Source organism: Octopus sinensis, unplaced genomic scaffold, assembly GCF_006345805.1.
Source record: "Octopus sinensis unplaced genomic scaffold, ASM634580v1 Contig16151, whole genome shotgun sequence".
Classification (NCBI taxonomy): Eukaryota; Metazoa; Mollusca; class Cephalopoda; order Octopoda; family Octopodidae; genus Octopus; species Octopus sinensis.
Genome location: NW_021834185.1, coordinates 17,823 through 30,000, shown reverse-complemented (window position 1 = coordinate 30,000; position 12,178 = coordinate 17,823). Strand labels below are relative to the sequence as shown.

Here is a 12,178-nt window from a genome sequence, read left to right as displayed (position 1 = left end):
TTGGGCGAGTTTCTTCTGCAATAGCCTCGGGCCGACCAATACCCTGTGAGTGGATTTGGTAGACGGAAACTGAAAGAAGCCTATCGTATGTATGTATATATAACGGCGGTGCATCCGCATGGCCGCAGCTCTGAGCTGAAACTAGAAAAACCCCCACTATATTAAGCGATTGGCCTGTGAAAACATTAATCTCCAAATTACCCTTTAACCCCACATGTACCCCTCCACTTCTCTCTCTTTTACTTATTCTCTACACGAGTACTCACTTTTTTCCTGCCTTCTAAGCACACACACATAGCAATGTACTTGATGAGAATATACTATTTCTTTACTACCCACAAGGGGCTAAACACAGAGGGGGACGAACAAGGACAGAGAAACAGATTAAGTCGATTATATCGATCCCAGTGCGTAACTGGTACTTATTTAATCGACCCCGAAAGGATAAAAGGCAAAGTCGACCTTGATGAGAATATACTCAAGCGGAATGGTGCGTTTGATTAGTTAATATAGTCCTAGTACATTTTGCGTATATATGAAAGTAAATAAAAAGACAGGTTGGTCGAGGCTGGAACGTCTTTTTCTTTGATCAGATGTCTGCTCTGAAGAGAAAAACTGATTGCGGGAGGGAGAGGGGGCGGGGTGAACAGTACAGTTAGTCCGCTCCCCTTTTCCCTCTTCTCCCCGAAACCAGACCAAAACGCTTGACCGAAACGTTTTCAGTTATGAATGACATTTGAAATTTAATACAATGATGATCAATTTACGTAAATTATGACTGAGCTAGGACCGTTTCCAAACCGAACTCTCTCTCTCTCTCTCTCTCTCTCTCTCTCTCTCTCTCTCTATATATATATATATATCTAATATATATATATATATATATTAATATATATATATACTAAGTAATTAAGGGTTTAGCAACGATTTGCCCACCACACACCGAATTTAGAAATAGCAGTCAAGAGTTTTTGGCTATTCTTTCTACTTAAAGGGAGATCCCAGTAAAACCACAGCACTTAAAAGGCTTTAATGCTGCTGTGGTTTTACTGGGATCTCCCTTTTAAGTAGAAAGAATAGCCAAAACTCTTTGACTGCTATTTCTAAATTCGGTGTGTGTGGTGGGCAAATCGTTGCTAACCCTTAATTATTTAGTATTACTTAAACCTTCCTTGAATGGGGCTTTTACATGCCGAAATCTACTTGGTGAAATTAATGATTATTCCAAATTAATTAATCTCACCCTTTATTATTATTGATATATATATATATATATATATATATTTGTGGCCTTTTAGCAGAATTTCTCTGTTCACTGATTTTTCAAAACACAAGGTGACTTCCGATTTTGACAAAACAATGTCACGTGTAAGGAAGGCAGCACCTTGTTTGTTCCTCGACATGATTCTTCGTAATTACGAAATCCCAAGTTGGACGGCACTGTGCGACGGTTTGGGTCCGATTGCAATCTTGGCCCTTCGCTTCTCGGGTCGAAATACCTCATTGCTCTGCCGTTCCGCTGCGGTTACGTCCCTTGTACCCAATTTTTGCTTACGTTGTGGAGCAGAAACCGCAACTGTTCAATTCAACTTTACTCTTTTACTTGTTTGAGCTGGGGCACCGCCTTGAAGGGTTTTTAGTCGAAGACATCGACCCCCCAGACTTATTCTTTGCAAGTCTAGTACGTATTCTATCGGTTCTTTATTCCCGAACCGCTAAGTTGTCAAGCGATGGTAGTGGGGACAAAGACCACACACACACATACTCTTTTACTTGTTTCAGTAATTTGACTGCGGCCATGCTGGAGCATCGCCTTTAGTCGAGCAAATCAACCCCGGGACTTATTCTTTGTAAGCCCAGTACTTATTCTATCGGTCTCTTTTGCCGAACCGACATATTTATTTATTTATACGACGGGTTTCTTTCAGTTTCCGACTACAAAATTCACGCAGAAGACACTTACCCAAGGTAGCACGCAATGGGACTGAACCTGGAACCATCTGGTTGGGAAGCAAGCTTCTTACCACACAGCCATGCCTACACCTGGCAGTATCTTCTTTTATCTTTTACCTTTCACTTGTTTCAATCATTAGACTGCGGCCATGCTGGGGCACCACTTTGAAGAGTTTTGGTTGATTAAATCAATCCCAGGACTTATTTTTATTTTTATTTTTTTAAAGCCTGGTAATTATTCTATCGGCTTCTTTTACCGAACCGCTAAGTTACGGGAATGTAAACAAACTAACACCGACTGTCAAGTGGTAGTGGGGAGCAAACACGCGCGCACACACACACACTCACACATATATATACATGAACACGCACGCACACACACACACACGATGGGCTTCTTTCAGTTTCCATCTGCCAAATCTATTCCCAAGGCTTTGGTTGTCCTGGGGTTATAGCAGTAGACACTGAACTCTGGAATCGTGGTTAGAAAGCGAACCTCTTAGCACACAGCCACACGCTCACTTACCACTATGTAGAGTCTTTAATAACAAGTCTGTTAGGAGGCCTCTACCTAATCACTCAATTTGCTTGAAATAATAGCCACCTCTCCCTCAAACTACACTATATTGTCTTCATGAAAAGGCACATATTGAACAATTTAACACTAGGCAACATTCTGATGCTAATTTCATATCTAATATCTAAATTTCTCGAGCCTTGCCCAGATTTTGTGTAACCGAAAACCCCTATTTAAAATTTTTTCCACACCTGCTTCTATTATGAAAGCCATCTAAGCTGATTTTCTGTGCTACATTTTATGTTAATCGCAAGACAAAGGAACAAATGCTGCACACACATGTTCAGCACCCGTGCCAGTGGCATGTAAAAGCACCCATTACACTCCTGGAGTGGTTGGCATTAAGAAGGGTATCCAGCTGTGGAAAAAACCATGCCAAATCAGACTGGAACCTGGTGCAGTTCCCCAGCTCATCAGGCCCAGTCAAACCATCTGACCCATACCAGATGATGATCTATATATAAGCACCAACCGATTGTGGCCGCTGCCAGCCTCCCCTGGCATCTATGATGGTGGCACGTAAAAAGCACCCACTACACTCACGGAGTGGTTGGCGTTAGGAAGGGCATCCAGCTGTAGAAACATTGCCAGATCAGATTGGAGCCTGGTGCAGCCTCCTGGCTTCCCAGACCCCGGTCGAACCGTCCAACCCATGCTAGCATAGAAAACAGATGTTAAATGATGATGATGATAATTAAATAATTAGTGAACAGGGACTTCTTTCCTCCTTTATTCTGGCTTAAGACAGTGGAATTCTGGTGGCAGAATTACCATCCCTGCATCTGACCATCCACCCAAAGTGTGTTAGTATTTTGTCGTTACTACCAAAAGGCTACTTCCTGTTTTTAAATGAAACTTTGGTGTTTCCTCTTCCTTTGTCACTTGAAGGGAGATGAGCTCTCCTTCTGCATCAACCAACAATAATTTCCCATCATAATTGGGTTGGAATTACCCTGGTATCTGTTTTCCATTACTGAGATCAGTTGGTAGAAGTACTCACCATGTTTGTCACTCACAGCCCCAAGGTTGGTCAGGAAGAAGTCAAGATGAGAATGTAAAAAAATGCATTTTCAAAGACATTCTGCATCCCATCTTTTCATAAGATTCAAACATATTTTCTATGAGTTCCTGATGGTTTTCAGTTTTGTGATTTCGAAGAAAATTTTCAGCATCTTCAACAAAAGATATTCGTTTTCCTAGTTCGATGGTAACGATGAGTCATGGATGTCTCTGCGGATCTGTGACCCAGTGAAAACTGCAGCTTCTAGTTTAGCATCTGTTTATATTCCTTTGAATTTATCTTTCAGTATTGGAAACCACTACCTTGGTGATCCATACCCTTCATGAAATTTTTCATGAGGCCAACTTTAATGTGAAGTGGTGGAAGATGTATTTACTGAGGGTCAATAAGTGATGGGTGTTTCACATTGTGTTTACCAACAATATGTCCAGTTCTAGATGGCCAATCATGTTTTTTTGTAGTGGTTCTTTTCGTCGCTGCTGTTCCATGGACACAAAAAGCACATATGCTTTCTGTAGCCCAACTGTAATCCAGGAAGTATTTATCTTGAGTCAGCAACCTTGGTTCAAGAACATAGTAATAGTCCAACAGCCAGTCCCTATGTGACAGTCAAGTAGAGCAGATTTTTGAAGCTCTTTGCTGGTAAGCAAGTAATAGGCTGTGGTAATTTGTGTATTTTTATGTCTTTTGTTTTTGTAGTTCTTCTTGTCATCGCTGCTGTTCCATGGACACAAAAAACACATATGTCATCTATTTCTTTACTACCCACAAGGGGTAAACACAGAGGGGACAAACAAGGACAGACAAACAGGTTAAGTCGATTATATCGACCCCAGTGTGTAACTGGTACTTATTTAATCGACCTTGAAAGGATGAAGGGCAAAGTCGACCTCGGCGGAATTTGAACTCAGAACGTAGCAGCAGACGAAATACCGCAAAACATTTCGCCCGGTGTGCTAACGTTTCTGCCAGCTCGCCGCCTTTATGTCATCGTTTAATGTCCACTTTCCATGCTGACAGTTTGACTGAGGCCTGGCAAGCCAGAAGGCTGCACCAGGCTCCAATCTGATCCGGCAAAGTTTCTACAGTGGGATGCCCTTCCTAATGCCAACAGTCCACTATTGTTGTGCCGCATCTTTGAAGCGATTTATTTAAGGCTTTTGACCTGCAAGTAAATGTCAGCAAAGTAGAAAATTCCTGCCTTTGTATCAATATCAATCATAGTTTCAAGCAGGAAGTTTGCCCTTTCCTTCTGCTTCCACCAGCTTGCTTGAAGCTGCATGTTCTCAAGGAAAAGCAGAAGTGCTTCCCACATTTGTACAAGGCATGTGAGACAATCACCTTTTGACGGCCATCGAACTTTGGTATGTAATAGAAGCATTTGGTGCTCCTAATTTTCTCAGTGTTGTGAAAATAGCCTTTTGTTGAGAGCATTGGCTTTGACAAAATTGACAGATGAAATCGTCGTTTCACTATTGAGTGATTTAGCAACAAGGTGTTGGTCAATGGATGATGCAGTGGGGTGATCTCTTTCAGTTTCGCTTTAAATCCATTGTGTCTACCTGTCATTGCATTTGTAACATCTTTAACAATTTGCAGCAGATTCAATAATGGGATTTCTTTTTTTTTTTCGAAATAAGATTTGACGGCTTCAAATATAGTCTCACTCTTTGTATCAGTTAATGCTTTCATAAACAGCATTTCTTCTCATTTTGTCAGCTCTTCAATAAAGCGAACATAGGCAAGTAGCAAGCAGCAGTTATGAAGAGTTGTTTCAGCAATTTGGAGAGAAAACTTGAAGACTTTAAGCTTGACCACCAGTTGTTCCTCCAGGGTTTCTGCCATCTCTTCTTGCCTTCTTTTAACAGTGTCATTGGAGAAAGGGACTTTTCGTAGCCTTTTCTCCAAGCAATTCCTTTTACACACACCAAAATTGCTGGTTTAACAAAAATTTCACTGGTTGTGTGAGCTTTACTCACCTTTGCAACTAATTCCCTTTTTTCCTACATCGTTTTTTTTTCTTCTTCTTTATGGATACTTCTAATGGTCATCTTCATCATCGTTGTTTAACGATTTTATTTGTTACATTTGTAATGTTTTGAGATAAACATTTGTTACGTTTTGGGAAAATCTTTCGGCAATGCTGGTCAAGACTACAAATTGAATACTAAAAACAGCTTGTTTCCAATCCAGAAAATTTCCAAGGTCCTCTCAGAACTTTCTCAGGCACCCTCAAAATTTTCCCAGGCCCACCCAGTGGGCATCAGGCTCAACACTGAGAACCACTGGTTTATAGCTTTATCTACTTTCAGTTCCGCTGAAAAAATTATTTCATATTTTATTGAAGTTTCTAAATTCTTAAGATGTAAACAATATACAAAGATTCTAAAATAGATGGAGAAATTTAAAGGAATGCTTTGGTTCACTGGTAGGACATCTGTCATGTTTATAGATGTTGGTTCAAGTCCTACAAGCAGCCTTCAACTTTCCCCATCCACAGGGGTTTTTAAGCCCAATATTTACATGCTATTATTTATAGCTTCATCTCCCTTGTGTCCCACCATTAACCCTTTAGTGTTTAAACCGGCCATATCAGGCCAAAATTGTCTTCTTGTTTTATGCTCAAACCAGCCAGCTCTGACCTCTCACACCTACCCTACAAAGTCATTCTAAAAATAAACAGGGACATCATCAAAACCTCAGAGTTACAAGATGCTGCACAATTAATTTAAAACAATGTGATTAAACAGGCTTTACATTTGACAGAGTAATCTGAATGCTAAAGGGTTAAAAATGATCGAGGTTATGATTAAAGGGAGAGAGCAGCTGAATATACCTCAGTAATGTTTTTGATTCATTTGTCATCACATTTTCTCAATTTCCTTTCATTTTAGTTATAAAAGAAGAAATTCCAGATCCTGTTTTAAAAGATGAACCATTATTGGTCAATGAAATCCATAATGAACCAGTTGAAAGAGTTTTAACAGATGGAGCCAATACTGAAATATTACCAGACTCTGTTACCTGCAATCCTGCTTCCATTGCTGACAACAACTACAACAATTACAGTTCTCATAAATTTACCATTAATCTCACAGACAACAATGCTGGCACCACCACTCACACACCGGTGCGGACACCATCCAGGTCACAGCGACTTTTCACCTCTTTCAACTCATCTAAATTACGTCCATTAACTGGTATGTCGTCGCTGTCAACAAAAAGGATGTACTCTTCACCATTGTCATCAACTCGACCATTTTCTCGGAACAGATCTGTTCGTAACTTTCTGTTAAAGTCCTCCAACAGTGCCATTCCTACATCAATGATATCCCCAAATGCTTCATCAAACTCCTCATTACCGTCTCGCACTCTTAACTCTTACCGTTCCTTCCCAGTTTCCTCCACGTCCTTGACGTCGTTACCCCTCAACCAAGAGCCTTCACTGGCTGCCACACTTCCTCATTCAGCTAAATCTTCCCACCAAGGTTCCATGAACTCAGCAGCCACTGTGACACAAGGAGACCTTTTACAGCTCCAGTATGAAGTGCTGTTAGCAGACAAGAAGCGAATCCAGACACAGACTCGATACTACGAGATGAAGATGAAACGAATAGAGTTTGAACTCTCAGGGCAATCAAATACATTTTTTTAATCATTCATTTCTTTTTTTTCTGTTATTTCAGTATTCTTCAGTGGCTGTGGTTAGCTCCGTTTCAAAAATACCAAAGAGACAATAGTAACTTCTCAAGAGCTAAGCTAAGGTACGGCACACAAGTCTGATGATCCAACAGTCTAGACATGCAGAGATCAGACATCATCTAGATTATTGGTTACCATCAAGCATATCTATTTCACTAGGACACCATTCTTTGATCAGTATTTTATCAAAAGCTGTGGTGCCAGGCAGTCTTCAGAAATAGTCACACCAAAATATGTGATTCACCAACTTAAAGACAGAAAGATTAAAAAGTTTGTTGAAAGAGATTGAACTCTTACATTCAGCAGATATATTGGAGGCAGTCTTTGTGTAGTTACTTGATATGCTAGAAATAGCAGCTAAATCTTCTACACATTACATACCATAATTTAAAGAAAGAGCACATTAGATAATGTTAGTCCTAGACACACTGTGTTAAAAAGAAAAAAAAACAGGATGGTCATATCTGAAATGCCTTTGATCATAGATCTATTCAATCAGGACTGACCTAGGGCCAAACAACAATTATATGAATGTTCTCTGATTTGCATGATCTACATTGTGAAGACCCCCAAGGATTAGTTTCCATTCCCTTTATTGAGCAGCTTTGGTCACCACAGTGAGGCTTGGACACAGACTTGTCAGTTTGAAAATTAAAAGTGAAATTGAAAAAAAAAAAATGCTATTTTAATGTAAATACATATATATTTATAAAAGAGAGAGACTGTTGTGACTTTATATAATATGAATCAAACTGTTGTTGGGGAGGAGGAAGAGGAGGAGGAGAGAGGAAAAAAATACAAAGTTGAAAAAATTTTGTAAATATAAATAAATACATATTTTTATTATAATTCTTTGTAACTTCCATTGTTTTAATTCTTTTATTCTTTTACTTGTTTCAGTCATTTGACTGAGGCCACGCTGGAGCACGACCTCGAAGGGTTTTTGTCGAACAATTTGACAATGGTTTGTTTTTAAGCCTAGTACTTATTTCCATTGGTCTCTTTGCCAAACGGCTGAGTTAAGGGGACATGAACACACCAACACCAGTTGTCAAGTGATGATGGGGTGGGGTGAACACAGACACAAAGACACACACACACATAGATATATACATATATATATATAGTTGAAACACTCCTGTCACAACTTGGGACCTTGAAGACTGCTTTAATGCAAGAAAGTATACTAGTCCCTTAATATTTGATATTCAATATTTCATCTATTCAATAAGACAATCAATACTTCATTTCATTTTATTATATATACTATTTATACTATATATTCTATATTCTACATTAATATTATAAAGAATATAAATAAAACGTAAAAAACAGAGTTGGATTTTCTTTGAATAATATATATCCCTCTATACACAATCATACAAACCCCTTTATATATATATATATCTTTTACTTGTTTCAGTCATTTGACTGTGGCCATGCTGGAGCACCGCCTTTAGTCGAGCAAATCGACCCCGGGACTTATTCTTTGTAAGCCCAGTACTTATTCTATTGGTCTCTTTTGCCGAACTGCTAAGTGACGGGGACGTAAACACACCAACATCGGTTGTCAAGCAATGCTAGGGGGACAAACACATACACACACACACACATATATATATATATATATATATACATATATACGACAGGCTTCTTTCAGTTTCTGTCTACCAAATCCACTCACAAGGCATTGGTCGGCCCGGGGCTATAGCAGAAGACACTTGCCCAAGATGCCACGCAGTGGGACTGAACCCGGAACCATGTGGTTGGTTAGCAAGCTACTTAACACACAGCCACACACAACAGGCTTCTTTTAGTTTCCGCATACAAGATCCATTCATAAGACATGTGTCTTTAAAAAACTTGGAACAATTGGAAGCTAACTTCTCAACCAAACAAAATATTTTTTTATAACATCATCACCATCACCATCATCATCATCATCATTTACTGCTGACCTGGGTTGGACGGCTTGACAGAAGCTGGGAAGGCTGGAGGGCTGCACCATATTCCAATTGTCTGTTTTGGCAAGGTTTCAACTGTTGGACGCCATTCCTAATGCCAACCACTTTATAAAGAGTTTTCTACATGAAACCAGCACAAATGCCTTATATGTGGCAGCAGCATGGGTGCTTTTTATGTGGTACCAGCAGTTAGGCAAGTGCATTGTATTATAGCCTTGGGCCAACCAAAGCCTTGAGTGGATTTAGTAGACGGAAACTGAAAGAAGCCCATAGTGTATATATATATAAATTAGAAAAAAACCACCTTTTATCAATTCAAAATGAACAATTAAGTTACACCATCTAGAAAATTACATATAATAGAAATATTAAAATTAAAATAACAATAATATACCGATGATTAAGTAAATTGCAAAATAATAATAAAAACGTATATATTTTCTAGATGGTGTAATTTAATTGTTCATTTTGAATTGATAAAAGGTGTTTTTTTTTCAAATTTATATATATATATATATATATATATATCTACACACATATACATATATATTTGAGTATATGTTTTTGTGTCTGCATTTGCTCCTCCACCCCCACCCCTTGACAGCTGTTGTTGGTGTGTTTATGGCCCTGTAACTTAGCAGTTCAGCAAAAGAAACTGATAGAATAGGTACCAGACTTAGAAAAAAAATAAGTGTTGGCATCGATTCATTCAACTAAAAATTCTTCAGGGTGGTGCCTCAGCATGGCCACGGTCTAATGACTGAAATAAATAAAAGGTAAAAGATATAATCATTTTACATCCATTTTTCTTTGCTTGCATGGGTTGGATGAGTTGTCACTGACACTGGATCCTGTCACTTGCTGCATTCCTTTCTCATCTCTTTTGTAAGTTTAACCTTCCTGAGATCAGCCTTCACCTTTTCTGTCCTTCTTCTCCATCTTCTGGTTCCTTCCACATGGATATCCTGACATTTCTTCTCCCCCTGGCATCATCTACATACATAGCATGCCCATGTCAAGTAGCCATCACTATATATGCAAACCTACATATACAGGGGCGCAGCAGAAAGATTGCCATGATTTGAAAGGTTAATAAAACACAAACACATGAAGATGCATGAAAAAACTTTGTTTTTCTATGAAGTTCATTAACCCTTTCGTTACCAACCCGGCTGAAACCGGCTCTGGCTTTGAGTACAAATGTATTGTTTTCATAAGTTTTGAATTAAAATCTTCCACCAAATCTTAGTCACAATTTATGTTCGTAACACCAACTTAATGATAACTAAATTATTTTACTAAATTCTTTGTTATATTTAAAGTAATTGAAAGAAACACAGAGCATCTCAGCAGAAATATGGTAAGAAAAGGGTTAAAATATGTAATAAAAAAACAATTCTTAATCCTTTCATTACCAACCTGGGTGAAACCGGCTCTGGCTCTGAGTACAAATGTCTTGTTTTCATAAGTTTTGAATTAAAATCTTCCACCAAATCTTAGTCATAATTTATGTTCATAACACTAGCTTAATGATAACTAAATTATTTTACTAAATTCTTTGTTATATTTAAAGTAATTGAAAGAAACACAGAGCATCTCAAAATAAATACAGTAACAAAAGGGTTAAATGCCATTTTTTTCCCCCTGTTTCAGGTAGTACCCATCATGGCCTGGAGTGGAGAGTATCGATTTTTTCTTGTATTTTCATGTGTTCTTTTAAATTAGCCTTTGAAATCGGGGCAACCTTTCTGTCACACCCTGTATATGAAAATACACATGCACATATACATATGTAGAGACTATAAGCAATAAAAAGGGCAACTCAGGAAGAACAAGATTTGACAAATCTGGTATTAGTGAAACGCTTTAATGGGGAGAGAGTGTCTTGACATTTTGGATGTTAGTCCTTCATCAGAAGAAAGAAAGACAGAAGCATAATGGGTGGGGAGGAGTGAGAAAGAAGTATATATGTATGTGTGTATACACATTGTGTGGAACACTTGAAAAATTGTAGAAACTCTTAAATTCTTTCTGCATGAAACGATTGGTAGCATTGTTAATCTCAATGTATGTGTCTATGTATGTATGTATGTATGTGTGTGTGCATGCATATGTGGGGACATATTCATATATATAATATGGTTTCTGCATATATACACACATGTATATTTACATGTGTATGTATGTGTGTGTGTGTGTGGTAATGCATAATGACATGCATAAGATCTGGTCATCAAATCTAAGTAGAGACTTCAAACTTGAAATCTTCAAAGCCACAGTCGAACCAATTCTACTATATGGCTCATAAACCTGGACGTTATCAAAGAAGCTTGAGAGGCGGTTGGATGGAACCTACACTCGCCTCCTTATGAGAGCTCAAAATCTCTCGTGGAAGCGTCATCCAACCAAAATGCAAATATATGGGAAACTACCACCTGTGTCATCTCTTGTGAAAGGTAGGAGAGTCCAGTTTGCTGGACATTGTTGTAGAGCTGAAAAAGAAGTAATTTCTCCTCTTCTCCTCTGGAAGCCATCTACTCGCAATACCAGAGGGCGCACACTCTCCTACCCTGATGTAATCTCCAGGGATACAGGCATCCAGCAACAGGACCTCTGTAATGCCATGATGGACCGTGAAGTCTGGCGTAGCATGGTAAATTCCATTGTCTCTTGTGAAAGGTAGGAGAGTCCAGTTTGCTGGACATTGTTGTAGAGCTGAAAAAGAGGTAATTTCTACTCTTCTCCTCTGGAAGCCATCTACTTGTGATACTAGAGGGCGCACACTCTCCTACCCTGATGTAATCTCCAGGGATACAGGCATCCAGCAACAGGACCTCCGTAATGCCATGATGGACCGTGAAGTCTGGCGTAGCCTGGTAAATTCCATTGTCTCGACCATGGTCGAACAATGATGATAATGTGGTAATACAAGATAATTTTGAAACAGAACAAAAGAACAGC

The 12,178-nt window shown here is 38.9% G+C and overlaps 1 protein-coding gene across 1 annotated transcript in view; it reads left to right on the top strand.

Moving 5' to 3' along the window:
* LOC115230704 (uncharacterized protein DDB_G0286447-like) overlaps positions 1-8,034 on the top strand; it is an 11,564-nt gene extending 3,530 nt beyond the window's left edge. Inside the window, exon 3 of the mRNA XM_036499769.1 lies at positions 6,446-8,034. Within this exon, the coding sequence (XP_036355662.1) occupies positions 6,446-7,206 (761 nt within the window). The 3' untranslated portion in view covers positions 7,207-8,034. The remainder of the gene's footprint in view (positions 1-6,445) is intronic.
* The last annotated feature ends 4,144 nt before the right edge of the window (positions 8,035-12,178 follow it).